At 46.3% G+C, this 18,284-nt stretch overlaps 1 protein-coding gene across 1 annotated transcript in view; it reads right to left on the bottom strand.

The window, feature by feature from the left end:
- The window catches only part of SLC6A11 (solute carrier family 6 member 11), a 278,393-nt gene that overhangs the window by 40,061 nt on the left and 220,048 nt on the right, over window positions 1–18,284 (bottom strand). The window contains exons 6-7 of the mRNA XM_066596493.1: window positions 5,610–5,744; window positions 2,953–3,056 (exon numbers count right to left, since the gene is read on the bottom strand). Of these exons, the coding sequence (XP_066452590.1) occupies window positions 2,953–3,056; window positions 5,610–5,744 (239 nt within the window). The remainder of the gene's footprint in view (window positions 1–2,952; window positions 3,057–5,609; window positions 5,745–18,284) is intronic.

The raw sequence follows: 18,284 nt of genomic DNA on the forward strand, positions 1-18,284 counted from the left end.
AACAAGTCCACTTGGTCACTAACATTACCCATATAAGTGTTTTCATAACAGCTCTTCTGAGTTTACTAAATATGCATAGATAGGAGATAAACTCTGTATGAGACTTAATGGTGGCATCTAGAAATGGCTACAATGAAACTTGACAAAAGAGGGCACAAGACTTGATGGAAATGCCATTTCATAAGTATCTTTATACTTGTAAGTATTAGATCTTGGGAGCAAAAACTATATTCACATGGATAAAGATGTGTCTCGCCTGTTTGCAATGGTAGGTTGGTTCATTGGTTGGAATGGTTTTGACGCAAAGGATACATTATGGGAAAAAAATCACATGTTTATTAGTGGCATTTATTTTTGTCTAATCATGTTTTGTGGAAAATAAGATAAAGTTATCAGATCGCTCAGGCTAGGTTAACACTGACACTGCGGTTATGGTTGGTGGGACAGTCTAAAACATACTTATGGCATATGCCCTAGATATACAGCGGGTATAAAAAGTCTACACACCCTGTTAAAATGCCATGTTTTTGTCATGTTAAAAATTATGACACTGATGAATCATCTCAGATTTATTTCCACCTTTGATGTGACCCTTTATCTGTACAATTCCATTGAAAACAAACTGAAATCTTTTAGGGTGAAAAAATAATCATAAACACCTGAAATTATGTGGTTGCATAAATATGTACACCTAAAACTAATACTTTGTTGATGTACCCTTTGACTTTATGACAACATTAAGTCTTTTTGGGTAGGTGTGTACCAATCTTTGCCCACTCTTCTGTGCAAAATAGCTCCAAATCTGTCAGATTGTGAAGGCCTCTCATGTGTAGCGCCCTCTTCAGGTTAACCCACAGATTTTAAATGCGATTCAAGTCTGGGCTCTGAGATCTTCTTCTGGCAAAGCCATTCTTTTAAAATCCTTAATGCTTTATTGTGGGATAATCATAAAAATATGTAGAGACATACAGGTGTCTGCTAGCAACTGCCAACGCATTTCAACTGGACAGGTCTTAGTAATACCTGTAATACTTAGTAATAGTCTTATGATTATCCCACAATAAAGCATTAAGGATTTTACATGTTCCTTGGATTATTTTCCCCGTGGATTCCTTTCTACATTTCTCACTATTTCAGTGGATTCCAGTTTCAGCTCCAAGAACTGTCTGTGCACCTTTTGTGACCCACAGGTGAGCAGCACATTTTCCTTTTGCATTTTTTCCTAAAGCCATTCTTTTGCTGATTTGGAGGTGTGCTTTGGATTGTCGTGCTGAAAGGTGAAATTTCTCTTTATCTTTTTAGCAGAGTCCTGGAGATTTTGTGCCAAAATATACTGATATTTGGAACTGTTCATAATTCCCTCCATCTTGACAAAGCTCTAGTTCCAGCAGCAGAAAAACAGCCCTAAAATGTAATGCTTCCCCCACCATCTTTAGTGCGTGTCTGGTAGTCTTTTAGTGATGCGCAGTGTTAGCTTTGTCTTTTGGAATTATGGACAAAAAGTTAAACCTTGGTCTCACCAGATTATAACACCGTCTCCCACATACTTTTGGCAGACTTGATGTAGGTTTTAACAAATCAGCTTAGATATATGAAGAGTACGGGAGGTGGTTGTCACATGCACTACTCAACCAGAACTTGCCAGAAATTCCTGCAGCTCCTTTAATGTTTCTGTAGGCCTCTTGGCAGCCTCCCACCCCAATCTGTTTCTGGTCTTTTCATAAATTTTTGACAGTCATCCAGTTCTTAGTACTGTTACTGTTGGGTCAAATTTGATCCACTTCTTGATGACCATCTTCACTGTGTTCCATTGTATATGTAATTTTTTGGTCCCCTTCTCCTGACTGATAGCTTTCAACAATCAGATTCCTTTGATGTGTTGTAAGATCTTTACAACTTTAGCTGAATAATGCAACTAAGAATATGTCAGGATAATCCTACTGGAATGCAACCACATTCTTTAGTTTTGTAATTTTTCTTTTTCCTCCATAATTGATTTCAGCTTGTTTTTCAGTGGAATTGTACAGATAACGGGGCACATTTAAGCCAAATGTAAACGGCACACACAGATTCCGCATGGGGAATTCTGCACGGAATCCAGCCATGACAGCGGCGGGTGATCCTGCGTACCTGTGTGTCTCCTGCCTTTCCCACGGAATCCGCAGCCCATCCGCAATGTGAATTGTGGACCGGCCGCGGGTCGGATGGCTTCTATTGACTTCAATGGAAGCCATCATTGCAGGAACCGCAGGAAAATGGAGCATGCTGCGATTTTTCATCTGCAAGCAGAAATTGCAACTGTTTTCCGCTTGTGTGCATGAGGAATCTTTTTTGCATTGCATGCTATAGAGGGCTATTGCTACAGAATCCAGAAGTGGATGCCCTCTCCGGATTTTGCAGTGCATTAGGCCTAAAGGTGGAAATAAATCTGAAATGATCCATCTTTGTCAGATTTTTAACATGACAAAAACATGGCATTTTTACAGGGGTGTGTAGACTTTTTATATCTGCTGTATTCATTTGTATGCTTACATTTGGAATTATCTAACTATGTTGGATGCATAAATAAAGAGATTTTCCCTGTGGATAGATGTGTTCTTACTTATCTTTTCTTTTGACTGAATATAATCAAATCTGTGTGTCACAAGATAAGCGGCTTTTCCAAACAATATGATTTTGCTATATTCCGTCATGAGCCCTTTATCCTATATGTGTCTATTGTGGCCACGCAGTGGTTACATTGTGTATTGTGGAGTTCAACGGTTTTGCTAGCATATCATTGATATTGTATTAAATTGGTTTCATGAGAAATTGCAGTCCTAACAAAATGTGAGATTAAGTAAGGATGGACACATCTCTATATGTTAAATATTCACTCAGAATATTGCAAAAACCAAGCCATAAATCAACACAGTTCAATAATCTTTTCTTTATATCTACAAGTTAAGGTACCTGTAGCAATTATTATTGTAGTTATTGTAACTTCCTAGAGCGGTCAAACAGCCCAAGCAGATAGCATAAGAGAAGAAGATTTGAGTACCTGCATCTACCCAAACCTAAGAAGACATAAAAAACAACACTTAATAGACACATAAATGAAGCAAACTACTAAAGCAAGTAATGAGGGCTTGATATTAAATGGGTTATCCAGGAATTTTTTTGACAAGCTGTTGACTGGCAAAAAAAGAAGCAATACTCTCCTCACCTAATACGCTGCTGCTCATGTTCCTCCGATGCCTGCCCCCCCCCCCATTGCTCTCTACTTATGGCTGCAGCGGTGATGACATCCCAACAACTGGACATGTGACTGCAGCAGCTAAGCACTGATTGAAGAGAGACGGAGATTGGCTGCAGTGGTCACATGTCCGTGGTGTAAGTAACATCTTTGCTAGCTGAAGCAAGAAGTAGAGATCAACAGGGGACCAAATACCAGAGGATTGAAAGCTGCAAGGTATCAGGTGAGGTGAGTATTGCTTCTTTTATGCCATTCCACCACAGTTAACAACTTTTTTCTCCATGGGTAACCCCTTTAAAAGGTGGTTGACTTTTTCCAGAAGCATGGCCACTGTCCTCCATGGGCTGTGTCTGTCATGCCAGGTCAACCTTAAGGCCCTTTTAAACAACAAGGCAAGTTGGAAACAACACGTAATGTAGCCATCGCGTATCATTTGCTTGGCATGCATTTGCAGTGAGCAATAATCAGGTAGCTAAATAATCAGTAATGATTCATTTGGACATCACCACGCCTTTAGTCGACCCTTTGCCACTTCTTTGTATTTGGCAAATGTGCAATGCCAAATTGTTAAACCAAACAATGCAGTAGCAGACGAACAATGATTTTCAGGTCTGAATGAAAGCTCTGATCAGTGATAATCTAATGATTAATCGCTGATTGTTCATTTGCAGTACGCATTTACACTTAATAATTACTGTGTAACCACTTACTCTAATGATTATTTTAACGATAATTGTGCCATGTAAGAGGGCTTCTATTCAATTGAATAGAGCTCAGTTAATACCCAACACAGCCCACGGTCAAGAATAGTGCTAGTTCTCGAATAATGTCAGACTCAACTATTGAGTTCTATTCCATTGCCATCAGGAAAGAGCTTTTCAACTCCATTGTAAGTCTATGACCTTTACAGTTCTGGGTTGGTTGTTATCTTCTGGTCAATGGAGGTTTGCCCATATAAAGGTTGAGCCCAACAGAATTATGTACATTTTCAAAGGTAGGTAACATAATGTTTTAATATGATAAGAAATCAAATTTTTTTCTGCCAATGCCAAAACTTATTTCATTGTGTCCCTCCTTCATCTTGCATTGAATTCTTGTAGCATTCAACTACAAGACTTGGATGCCACTGAGAAAATGTGAGACCTAAAGTCATACAAGTTGCATTTTGTTAAATAGTGACTACAGATACTTTGTGTTTTATTGATAATGTTTTCCTTCTTTTCCTTTTATATTTTACTTGGATTTCTATTTCAAAAGAGCATTAAAACTGCATTCTGGTCTGCTTCAGTGACTTAAATGGTTCCAGTGCTGTCATTCTGAATAAGACACAGCTGATTACATCTCCGAGATTCACCACTTGCTGGAAAACGGAACGTCTTTTGACAGACAAGCTTTTTAATGGAAGCAGAAGCCAGCGGAAATCATAGGTCAAGTGAAAATGAAGCCTCTTCTTAAGGTTTTGAAAAACCAAAGAGTAAAGAAATGTTACAAAAGCAATGTACTACTACAGTAGCTGTTATAGTAACAGTAGTCTACCATCAGGGGGCGCTGAGAGATCCATTATTGCGTTCTGTAAAAGGTATAATGCACCTACCATTAAACACGGAGATAACTCATTTCTGCTGGATCACTTAGAATGACTGAATTGGCCGAATTGAAATCTGCAATATCTCAATATAACAAGTATTTTGTCTTTGGGAATTGTACAATTTTTTATTTGTATGTAACAGACATTTGACAGCGCTTGGTTGTTTCTCAATTCCTCTCCAGGAAAGAACTGGAAAATATAGAAGTCAACATCTGACTGGCACTGTGTTAGCTTTCCTGATGTACAGCACAGCACAATAATGGAGTGCCAGTGAATTGAAGAATAGAAGGACCTACTTTGTTTGGGTCAAGGATGCAGATTGCAGGGGAGGAACCCCAATGATCTTATGTGTCACTGTCATGAAGATCAATAAGAATCAATGTATATATCTTTTTTAGACTGATGAAAAGAGGGCATTAAAGGAATATTTCCATCTCAGACTCCTATGGCATATTCACAAGATATGCCATAAAAGTCTGATAAGCTCTGAGACCAGCACCTATCCTGAGTCAGGGCCCACAATACCCTTGGCCAGAAGCGGTTGGGAGGATAGAAATAACCAAACGTTGCATTTAAGCCTTGACCTTTTCCAATGAAGCAACGCCTCTTGGTGAAAAAAAGTGTCTAAAAGTGGTTAAAAACACAACATAAATCTGGTGAATTTTCAATTGTAAATCTGCCAAATGTTTAAAATAAAACAACATTCAGCATCTTATCGAGAAATGTACTAAAAACTGATGCTGAAGAAGGTTTTTTCCCACATTTTTTCAAATGTCTTTGTCTTACCTGAGGATCTGACAGTCTTGATAAATCAGGATACAGGTAAAATTTGATCCCTTGAGAAGCTCCAGGTAATGTAACCCCACGGATCAGGAGAATTATCAACATAACGTAGGGGAATGTAGCAGTGACATAGACCACCTGCAGGAAGAAATCATGTCATACAGTGTCCCAATATACAGCAAGCATGTGTAATAGTGTTCTCAAATAAAAGACATAAAAACTACAGAGTACAGATGGAGCAAATTGAGTAATCACTAGAGATGAGCGAACACCAAAATGTTCGGGTGTTTGTTATTCGGAACGAACTTCCCGGGATGCTCGAGGGTTCGTTTCGAACAACGAACCCCATTGAAGTCAATGGGCGACCAGAGCATTTTTGTATTTCGCCGATGCTCGCTAAGGTTTTCATGTGTGAAAATCTGGGCAATTCAACAAAGTGATGGGAATGACACAGAAACGGATAGGGCAGGCGAGGGGCTACATGTTGGGCTGCATCTCAAGTTCACAGGTCCCACTATTAAGCCACAATACCGGCAAGAGTGGGCCCCCCCCCCCTCCCAACAACTTTTACTTCTGAAAAGCCCTCATTAGCATGGCATACCTTAGCTAAGCACCACACTAGCTACAACAAAGCACAATCACTGCCTGGATGACACTCCACTGCCACTTCTCCTGGGTTACATGCTGCCCAACCGCCCCCCCTCCCCCCCACAGCGCACACCAAAGTGTCCCTGCGCAGCCTTCAGCTGCCCTCATGCCACGCCACACTCATGTCTATTTAGAAGTGCGTCTGCCATGAGGAGGAACCGCAGGCACACACTGCAGAGGGTTGGCACGGCTAGGCAGCGACCCTCTTTAATAGGGGCGGGGCGATAGCCCACAATGCTGTACAGAAGCAATGAGAAATAGAATCCTGTGCCACCGCCATCAGGAGCTGCACACGTGGGCATAGCAATGGGGAAGCTATGTGCCACACACTATTCATTCTGTCAAGGTGTCTGCATGCCCCAGTCAGACTGGTAATATGCACCTTAACAGTAACCGCGTTGGTGGTAATGTGGTGGTGACTGCGGACCTAGTAGCACGGTTGTATTTTGTTGGTTTTCGGAATGTGGCCAGGATTAAGTGGGCCGTGGCGGGGGGATGGTGTGGGGGCTCTCTTGTTGTGTCGGTAAAGGTGAAATTCTTGGACTGCCACCAGACGAACCAATGCAAAGGCATTTGCCAACAATGTTTTCCCTGTTGGAGGAGGAGGGGGATGTTTTTGAGGCACTACGTGTCCTCTCCACGTGTCCGTTCCATGTCAGCAATAGTAGCACTAAAGACAGGCCCCATTAACAATTCTGAAGCAGCAGTATAGCGGGAGCGCAGTCTTCGTTCCATGTAAGCAATAGTAGCACTCAGGACAGGCCCCATTAACAATTCTGAAGCAGCAGTATAGCGGGAGCGCAGTCTTCGTTCCATGTAAGCAATAGTAGCACTCAGGACAGGCCCCATTAACAATTCTGAAGCAGCAGTATAGCGGGAGCGCAGTCTTCGTTCCATTTCAGTAGCCTTAGTATAGCCAAGGCACAAGTTACATTTATGTAGCTAAACTGTAGGCCAACCCCACACACCTTTCTGTACCATGAGTGCAGGCGAAGAACATAGAAATTACTATGATTACACTGTAGGTGAGGGCCCAAAAAAATTGGTGTACCAACAGTACTAATGTACCTCAGTAAAAATTGGCCATGCCCAACCAAGATGGCAGGTGAATCGCTTTGGTTAATGTGGCTTAAGTGGTAACTAGGCCTGGAGGCAGCCCAGTGTAACGAAAAATTGGTTCAAGTTAAAGTTCCAACGCTTTTAAGCGCATTGAAACTTATAAAAATTGTTCAGAAAAATTATTTGAGTGAGCCTTGTGGCCCTAAGAAAAATTGCCCGTTCAGCGTGATTACGTGAGGTTTCAGGAGGAGGAGCAGGAGGAGGAGGAGGAATATTAGACACAGATTGATGAAGCAGAAATGTCCCCGTTTTGGATGGTGAGAGAGAACGTAGCTTCCATCCGCGGGTGCAGCCTACGTATTGCTTACGTATCGCTGCTGTCCGCTGGTGGAGAACAGAAGTCTGGCGAAATCCAGCCTTTGTTCATCTTGATGAGTGTTAGCCTGTCGGCACTGTCGGTTGACAAGCGGCTACGCTTATCGGTGATGATTCCCCCAGCCGCACTAAACACCCTCTCCGACAAGACGCTAGCCGCAGGACAAGCAAGCACCTCCAGGGCATACAGCGCTAGTTCAGGCCACGTGTCCAGCTTCGACACCCAGTAGTTGTAGGGGGCAGAGGCGTCACCAAGGATGGTCGTGCGATCCGCTACGTACTCCCTCACCATCCTTTTACAGTGCTCCCGCCGACTCAGCCGTGACTGGGGAGCGGTGACACAGTCTTGGTGGGGAGCCATAAAGCTGGCCAGGCCCTTAAAGACTGTTGCACTGCCTGGGATGTACATGCTGCTCGATCTCCGCACCTCCCCTGCTACCTTGCCCTCGGTACTGCGCCTTCTGCCACTAGCGCTGTCGGCTGGGAATTTTACCATCAGCTTGTCCGCAAGGGTCCTGTGGTATAGCAACACTCTCGAACCCCTTTCCTCTTCGGGAATCAGAGTGGGCAGGTTCTCCTTATACCGTGGATCGAGCAGTGTGTACACCCAGTAATCCGTCGTGGCCAGAATGCGTGCAACGCGAGGGTCACGAGAAAGGCATCCTAACATGAAGTCAGCCATGTGTGCCAGGGTACCTGTACGCAACACATGGCTGTCGTCACTAGGAAGATCACTTTCAGGATCCTCCTCCTCCTCCTCCTCCTCCTCCTCCTCAGGCCATACACGCTGAAAGGATGACAGGCAATCAGCCGGTGTACCGTCAGCAGCGGCCCAAGCTCTCTCTTCCCCCTCCTCCTCATCCTCCTCATGCTCCTCCTCCTCCTCCTGTACGCGCTGAGAAATAGACAGGAGGGTGCTCTGACTATCCAGCGGCGTACTGTCTTCCCCCGCCCCCGTTTCCGAGCGCAAAGCAGCTGCCTTTATGCTTTGCAGGGAATTTCTCAAGATGCATAGCAGAGGAATGGTGACGCTAATGATTGTAGCATCGCCGCTCACCACCTGGGTAGACTCCTCAAAATTACCAAGGACATGGCAGATGTCTGCCAACCAGGCCCACTCTTCTGAAAGGAATTGAGGAGGCTGACTCCCACTGCGCCGCCCATGTTGGAGTTGGTATTCGACTATAGCTCTACGTTGTTCATAGAGCCTGGCCAACATGTGGAGCGTAGAGTTCCACCGTGTGGGCACGTCGCACAGCAGTCGGTGCACTGGCAGCTTAAAGTGATGTTGCAGGGTGCGCAGGGTGGCAGCGTCCGTGTGGGACTTGCGAAAATGTGCGCAGAGCCGGCGCGCCTTTACGAGCAGGTCTGACAAGCGTGGGTAGCTTTTCAGAAAGCGCTGAACCACCAAATTAAAGACGTGGGCCAGGCATGGCACGTGCGTGAGGCTGCCGAGCTGCAGAGCCGCCACCAGGTTACGGCCGTTGTCACACACGACCATGCCCGGTTGGAGGCTCAGCGGCGCAAGCCAGCGGTCGGCCTGCTGTGTCAGACCCTGCAGCAGTTCGTGGGCCGTGTGCCTCTTATCGCCTAAGCTGAGTAGTTTCAGCATGGCCTGCTGACGCTTGCCCACCGCTGTGCTGCCACACCGCGCGACACCGACTGCTGGCGACATGCTGCTGCTAACACATCTTGATTGCGAGACAGAGGAGGAGGAGGAGGAGGAGAGTGCTTTAGTGGAGGAAGCATACACCTCCGCAGATACCAGCACCGAGCTGGGGCCCGCAATTCTGGGGGTGGGTAGGACGTGAGCGGTCCCAGGCTCTGACTCTGTCCCAGCCTCCACTAAATTCACCCAATGTGCCGTCAGGGAGATGTAGTGGCCCTGCCCGCCTGTGCTTGTCCACGTGTCCGTAGTTAAGTGGACCGTGGCAGTAACCGCGTTGGTGAGGGCGCGCACAATGTTGCGGGAGACGTGGTCGTGCAGGGCTGGGACGGCACATCGGGAAAAGTAGTGGCGACTGGGAACTGAGTAGCGCGGGGCCGCCGCCTCCATGATACTTTTGAAGGACTCCGTTTCCACAACCCTATACGGCAGCATCTCAAGGCTGATGAATTTTGCTATGCGGACGGTTAACGTTTGAGCGTGCGGGTGCGTGGCGGCGTACTTGCGCTTGCGCTCGAACACTTGCGCAAGCGACGGCTGAACGGTGCGCTGAACTACACTGCTGGATGGGGCCGAGGACAGCAGAGATGAGGGTGTGGGTGCAGGCCATGAGGCGGTAGTGCCTGTGTCCTGAGAGGGGGGTTGCATCTCAGTGGCAGGTTGGGGCACAGGGGGAGAGGCAGGGGTGCAAACCGGAGGCGGTGAACGGCCTTCGTCCCACCTTGTGGGGTGCTTGGCCATCATATGTCTGCGCATGGTGGTGGTGGTGAGGCTGTTGGTGTTGGCTCCCCGGCTGAGCTTTGCGCAACAAAGGTTGCACACCACTGTTCGTCGGTCGTCAGGCGTCTCTGTGAAAAACTGCCAGACCTTAGAGCACCTCGGCCTCTGCAGGGTGGCATGGCGCGAGGGGGCGCTTTGGGAAACACTTGGTGGATTATTCGGTCTGGCCCTGCCTCTACCCCTGGCCAACGCACTGCCTCTTGTAACCTGCCCTGCTGATGCCCTTGACTCCCCCTCTGAAGACCTGTCCTCCTGAGTAAGCGTTGCACACCAGGTGGGGTCAGTCACCTCATCGTCCTGCTGCTCTTCCTCCGAATCCTCTGTGCGCTGCTCCCTCGGACTTACTGCCCTTACTACTACCTCACTGCAAGACAACTGTGTCTGATCGTCATCGTCCTCCTCACCCACAGAAAGTTGTTGAGACAGTTGGCGGAAGTTCCCAGCCTCTTCCCCCGGACCCCGGGAACTTTCGAATGGTTGGGCATCAGTGACAATAAACTCCTCTGGTGGGAGAGGAACCGCTGCTGCCCAATCTAAACAGGGGCCCGAGAACAGTTCCTGGGAGTGTTCCCGCTCCTGAGCAGGTGTTATTGTAGTGGAGTGAGGAGGCTGGGAGGAAGGAGGAGCAGCAGACAGAGGATTCGGATTGGCAGCAGTGGACGGCGCAGAACTGCGGGTAGACGATAGGTTGCTCGAAGCACTTTCTGCCATCCAGGACAGGACCTGCTCACACTGCTCATTTTCTAATAACCGTCTCCCGCGTGGACCCATTAATTGGGCGATGAATGTGGGGACGCCAGAAACGTGCCTCTCTCCTAATTGCGCAGCAGTCGGCTGCGACACACCGGGATCAGGAGCTCGGGCTGTGCCCACACCCTGACTTGGCCCTCCGCGTCCTCGGCCGCGTCCACGTCCTCTAGGCCTACCCCTACCCCTCAGCATGCTGTATTACCAGTGATTTGATTTCACAGGCAGGAAATAAATTGGCGCAAGACTGCAGGCCAAATATAATTTTTGCCCTTTTTGGAAAACGAAAGGCCCCACTGCCTCTAGTGAATGAATTATCTAAGTTTAATAACTGTGCTGTGTCCCTGCTAATGTGTCACAGAACGTGAGGGTAGCAGAGTTATTATAACTCTTGGAGAGCAGGTATTTTTTTCCCAATTAAGGAAAGCAAATGGCGAAGCCAGCAGTAAAGCGTAGCTGGGTGCGTCTGATTTAGCAATGTTGTTCACGCAGCTCACACGTGTCCACCGCCCTTAGGACGGACAGAGGCTGGACAAATAGATTTGTTTTCAGTTTTTTTCCACCAAAAGGCAGCACTGCGTATATTCAATGAACATGAGAAGTTTAATAACTGTGCTGTGTCCCTGCTTATGTGTCACAGAACGTGAGGGTAGCAGAGTTATTATAACTCTTGGAGAGCAGGTATTTTTTTCCCAATTAAGGAAAGCAAATGGCGAAGCCAGCAGTAAAGCGTTGCTGGGTGCGTCTGATTTAGCAATGTTGTTCACGCAGCTCACACGTGTCCACCGCCCTTAGGACGGACAGGGGCTGGACAAATAGATTTGTTTTCAGTTTTTTTCCACCAAAAGGCAGCACTGCGTATATTCAATGAACATGAGAAGTTTAATAACTGTGCCGTGTCCCTGCTTATGTGTCACAGAACGTGAGGGTAGCAGAGTTATTATAACTCTTGGAGAGCAGGTATTTTTTTCCCAATTAAGGAAAGCAAATGGCGAAGCCAGCAGTAAAGCGTAGCTGGGTGCGTCTGATTTAGCAATGTTGTTCACGCAGCTCACACGTGTCCACCGCCCTTAGGACGGACAGAGGCTGGACAAATAGATTTGTTTTCAGTTTTTTTCCACCAAAAGGCAGCACTGCGTATATTCAATGAACATGAGAAGTTTAATAACTGTGCTGTGTCCCTGCTAATGTGTCACAGAACGTGAGGGTAGCAGAGTTATTATAACTCTTGGAGAGCAGGTATTTTTTTCCCAATTAAGGAAAGCAAATGGCGAAGCCAGCAGTAAAGCGTAGCTGGGTGCGTCTGATTTAGCAATGTTGTTCACGCAGCTCACACGTGTCCACAGCCCTTAGGACGGACAGAGGCTGGACAAATAGATTTGTTTTCAGTTTTTTGGCACCAAAAGGCAGCACTGCGTATATTCAATGAATAACAACTGTGTTGTCGCCCTGCCTATACAATTCTTTCCCTGCAGTATCAATGGAGGGTGCAATGGTCTGCAGAGGCGATTTTGAGAAGCAAAAAAAAATGCAGCACAGCTAACAGCAGCCTGGACAGTACTGCACACGGATAAATATGGCCCTAGAAAGGACCGTTGAGGTTCTTGAAGGCTACACTCACTCCTAACACTCTCCCTGCCTATGCAGCACTTCTGTCCCTAATGCCAGGTGCAACGGTCTGCAGAGGCGATTTTGAGAAAAAAAAATTTGCCACTGCTAACAGCAGCCAACACACAGCTATCAGTGGCCCTAATAAGGACCTTTGGGGGGTCTTGAAGCCTACACTAACTACCAATTCTTTCCCTACAGCAGCTCCGGTACAAACAGCACTGTCCCTCATCTAACTCACACCGCATCTGAGGCGAACCGCGGGAGGGGCCGACTTTTATGTTCGGGTGACACCTGATCTTCCCAGCCACTCACAGCAGGGGGGTGGTATAGGGCTTGAACGTCACAGGGGGAAGTTGTAATGCCTTCCCTGTCTTTCAATTGGCCAGAAAAGCGCGCTAACGTCTCAGGGAAGGAAGTGAAAATAACCAGAACACCGCATGGTGTTCGTTACGAATAACGAACATCCCGAACACCCTAATATTCGCACGAATATCAAGCTCGGAAGAACACGTTCGCTCATCTCTAGTAATCACAATGCTCCTGTCATGTTAACGGTTGCTAGATCTGTACATGATACCTGTCATACATAAAAATAATGTATGTCCGACCATCACTTACAGTGAAACATCCTCCTATCCTTAGGACATGGAAAAAAAATAGATATGGAAAAATAGACAGATAATTGGAAAATAGATTTTCTGACATACTGGAAATAACGTTAAGGCTGCATTCCCACGAACATATATCGGCTCGGGTTTTCACGCCGAGCCGATATACGTTGTCCTCGTGTGCAGGGGGGGGGGGGGAGGATGGAAGAGCCAGGAGCAGGAACTGAGCTCCCGCCCCCTCTCTGCCTCCTCTCCACCCCTCTGCACTATTTGCAATGAAAGGAGGTGGGGAGGGGCTGAGAATTAGCCCCACCCCCGTCCCGCCTCTCCCCATTGCAAATAGTGCAGAGGGGCGGAGAGGAGGCAGAGAGGGGGCAGGAGCTCAGTTCCTGCTCCTGGCTCTTCCATCCTCCCCTCCCCCTGCACACGAGGACAACGTATATCGGCTCGGCGTGAAAACTGAGCCGATATATGTTCGTTGGAATGCACCCTAAGAGTGATATAAAGTATGTAATTACAAGAAAGTTCTCTCTACATCTATCCCAATAATTATCAGTCAGACTTTTGGGTTGAAACATCAATGTAGACACTTTACATGTCTAAGGTTGTATTTACATGGGTGATTTCCTTGTGCAAGATCGGTACAATGGTGGTATGATCAGAACTCGTAAGAAATAGTAATCTATTATTTTCTATTTTTTTTTACACAATGGCCGATCTTTCTCTCGGACCGAGAATCCAAGATTTTCTCATCTATTCAGATGGCCAGCGTGCGGCGTATAAACACCGCAGCCCAGAATACCGTCGGCCAGGTGGGGAGAGTTCAGCTCTGCTAAATTCCCTCCCGCTTCCCTACCCTCTTTGCCCCTTGCCAGCTGCCGGCGAAAGGAGGGGATGGGACGGGGACGGAGCTTAGCAGTGCAAGTCGTGCTAAACTCCCTCCCCATCGTCCTGCCGGCGGCTTCCATTGGGTAATCGCGGCCAAAAGATAGGATAAGTCCTATCTTTTCCGGCCGTCTGTAAAAGCAGCCACTGGAATCATCACTGTATGTGCTTTTTTTCCAGATGGCCCATTTCACGCGCCACAAAATCACCCATCTGAACGAATGCATTGGAATCGCGATTTTTGGTGGGCGGTTTATTGCGGCAAAATCTCCATGATAAAACGCTCACGTGAATAAGGCCTTAGGCCTCTTTCACACAAGCGTCATTTTGACGCAGAGTAGGGTCGGCAAAAAAATTGCATCTAAAAGACCCTATGGTTTCCTACAAGATCTTTCAGCAAACGATTTTTTGATTCACATTAAAAATCGTGCATCGAAAGATAGCGTAATAGATGTGAATTTTTGACGCCGAGATTTCTTTCTGTCAACAGATAGGATTTGTCCTATCTTTTGACAGCACAAAGTTGGCGGCTCCATAGACTCCTATGGGAGACAATGCAAGCCAGTCGTCAAAGGAAGTGGGAGGAAGTTTAACCCTGGGGGGATGAAGGGAATCCCTTCAGAGATTAAGGAAGCCCCAGCGAGATTGTAGGGAGTTCCCCGCTGAGGGGATGAAGTGAGTCCCCCGCCTTGGGGGTATCCCTTTATCTCCGCAGGAACTCCCTTCATCCCCGCTGAGATTCCCTTTATTGTTCTGGGGCCCGAGGGATTTCGGGCTGTGGCATCGGTGCACCGCAAGACGCCACAGCCAGGCGGTTAAAGTCATGAAAAATATTCTTCGTTCACACAATTTAACACACAGATAGCAGAAATATTTTAGCACGGTGTGTGAAAGAGGCCTTAGGGCTGCTTCAGATAACCGTATTTGCATACATGCAATGCGCAGAGAATGGAGCCTATTCATGTCTATGGTTTGTTTTTATTAATGTGTATTTCATGCGCAAAAAGTACAGTACTATACGCCGATATGTGCGCAAATCAACCTCGTTCACTTCGCAAAAATTTGTTGGCATATTTGGGACAGGAGGTGACTTTTGAATTTGTGCATCTATAGAAACGGCTGCCATGATCATTTGACTATTAGGCACGTTCCTGTTGCAGACTGTAAAAATACAGCACAATGCAATACCATAGGATTTTATTATATTGTATAAGCAATCAAAAGTTTTCAAGTTCAATGCCTGTGTCCCACCCCCTCCCAACAAGCCCCACCCCATTTTCCGAAGATGTACCGGGGCTGGCGCAGAAAGGAGAATAGTAAAATTTTGCAAATCTAACCTTAAGGGCAAAAACACACGGGCATAGGCACAACTACATTTGCCGCTACAGAGGGATTTTTCTTATTGGGCCAGTCAAACTCTGCACCATAGTGTGTGAGCTTGAAAAAAACAGCGGAAAGATAGGTCCTATCTTTTCTCACCCATACTATTAATGTGCAAGAGTCCCGATAGCGAAAACAAAACCATTGAAATCAATGGTTTTGTTTCATTCGGTTATGTAGCCGTGATTATCATGGCCGCTTAACGGCACTAAATCACACCCACATGAAAAAGCCCTAATATTAGGATACAACACCTGGGGATTCCTGGGGCTTCGGGATATCCCTAAAGCGCAGTAAGAGAGTGAGCTGTGCTATGTGGGATTGACCCATAGCCCTGATCTCTCTCTCTCCCTGCTATGGGTTAATCGCCCATTGGCTCACACCCTCCTCCTGGAGCATCTGTGCTTTTTTAAAAAAACATGTTGCTCCAGTGAATGGGCAATTTTCAGGCGCCTGAAGCTAGTGTCTTCTGCGAGTGAAAACTCATCAATTCAAGCGATTTTTATGGCAGTTTAGCCGCGATTTTTTCATGCACCTAAACTGCACTAAAACAACCCTCGTGTGAGCGGGCCTTAGGCACATGAACATTAGAGTATTTGTGTGCGCCTCAGCCCTGCGTATTTGTGGATTGAACGCTTATTTGCGAGGATAGATGCACTGATTAAAATTGCTAATTAGTCTAATCAGTTCTAGATGTGTTCTTTTTTTCTATGCAACTATGCAGTATTTCACACATCTCTTAGCGTAATATGCACACATCCCTATTGACTTCTATGGGGACTCTGGGGGCACAAATGTGCAGGAAAATGGAGCATCCTGCTTTTTTTGCACCACCAAAATGTGTGTGAAAAATACATGCGTGTGAATTAACCCATTGAAATAATTGGGTTCTAGTCTCTGCATATTGCATGTGCAAATTGTGTGCCTACAAGTATGGTGGTGTGAAGGGGCCTTAACAGCAGTAAATATATTTTTGATAATGCTTATTATAAATGAAAGTTACAAAATACACCAAATCTAAATGTTCAAAAACACTATTGCTAAAGCACTGCTTCCCATCTCTAGTATATTGGCATTATTACATGTTCATTAACATTATATAGCAGCTAGAGATGAGCGAGCGTACTCGGAAAAGCACTACTCGCTCGAGTAATTTGCTTTATCCGAGTATTGCTGTGCTCGTCCCTGAAGATTCGGGTGCCGCTGCGGCTGACAGGTGAGTCGCAGCGGGGAGCAGGGGAGAGCGGGCGGGAGAGAGGGAGAGAAAGATCTCCCCTCCGTTCCTCCCCGCTCTCCCCTGCAGCTCCCCGCTCCGTGCCGGCACCCGAATCTTCAGGGACGAGCACAGCGATACTCGGATAAAGCAAATTACTCGAGCGAGTAGTGCTTTTCCGAGTACGCTCGCTCATCTCTAATAGCAGCCAAGGTTGTTAGTAGTTTCCTTTCTCTTGGCACATTGGTAAATGCTAATCAAGGTCTATGTGGCTTTCAAAAAAAATTCTAATCACAAAAATGCTATTATTTATTACCCATTTCGTTTGGTTAATGTGAATGTTACTCTGTGAAGTATATACAAAAGGTTTGCTGGTAATTTACTGTATTCCCCACAGTTTCTGCGCTGCGGCCAACACACCCACGTGAGAGTTCAATGTGTTCTGCATCTACTAAGGGAATGAATACACACTGGGATTGCTTTACAAATAAAGGTATAAATTCAATGAATTACTAGTAAAAACAAGTTGATTAAGGGTGGCTTCAGACAGGCTTATTACAAAATACGCTCGCTCTTGCGCAACTTTTTTCCAAAGAGAATAAGTGAATTTTGCGTTCCTGCCTGCACAAATACTGTGCGTATTTGAGCAGGTACTGCTCATTTACATAGACGGGGGAATTACCCTGCCTTGATTTAAATCTCTGATTCTTTTGCGCATACCCTCGTGTACATATGTGCGTGTTTGCAAACCTCTCATAGATCTCCACAAAATAAAGCAGGTCCTATTTGCTTTGCGCCAGCAAACTGTGTGCGCAAAAAAGAGAAATGAGAAAGAACCCATTGAAATCGATGGGTTCTATTCTCAGCGTTGTCCACATAAGATTTTCCTGCATGCAAAAATACACGGGGCTCATTTACACGGGGACCTACATGCACAAAAATCATACACGTAAAAAAACGGTGGTTATTAGAGCCAATGATTTCGTATTGGAATGTTCAGATAAAGGGATTTTAGTGCACAAAAACCACGCACTTAAAAAGATAGGACATGCAGGACTGCAATGCATGCATCTAAAGTTCATGCTGCGTGAAAAGATAGCACCTGACCTATCTCTGCTGCGTGATGTGCAGGAGTTTCCATGGACTTCTATGGGAGCTGGATAACAGGGCAAGGGGAGGGAGATTAGCTAAGCATTCCAATTGTTTAGTTTAAATGAATAAACAATGGGAATGGGAGATGAAGGTAGATAAGCGGGAGGGAGTGCTGCTGCACCACTAAAGCCAGAAGCATGTTTTAAATGTCCCGCTGTAAGCTCCTGTTAGCCCCCGCGGGGATGGGGACTCTCCGGGGGTTCCCTTAATTTTCGCAGGGCTGGCGGAATTATCCCACAACAGGGGGAGAGAGAGGGAGATAAAGGAAGTCCCCGGGGGAACCCTCTTCATCACTGTGGACTCCCCTCAACTCAGCGCAATACTGGCATTTCCCTGCAGGGGAGAATAAGGTATTTCCCAGCAATTAGAAGATAAAGAATTCCCCTGCAGGGGAGAACAAGGGAATCCCCGTAGCAGTTAGAGAAGGGGGCAGGGCTACAGGGCTTCCCCAAATGGGGAGAGAGGGTGGGGCTACATGGAACCGCCCTCTAGCCCCACCCAACTAGCACTGATCCCTCTCTAGCCCCACCCACTTTTCCTGCAGTATTGGGGAT

This window comes from Eleutherodactylus coqui, chromosome 3 (genome assembly GCF_035609145.1).
Source record: "Eleutherodactylus coqui strain aEleCoq1 chromosome 3, aEleCoq1.hap1, whole genome shotgun sequence".
Classification (NCBI taxonomy): domain Eukaryota; kingdom Metazoa; phylum Chordata; class Amphibia; order Anura; family Eleutherodactylidae; genus Eleutherodactylus; species Eleutherodactylus coqui.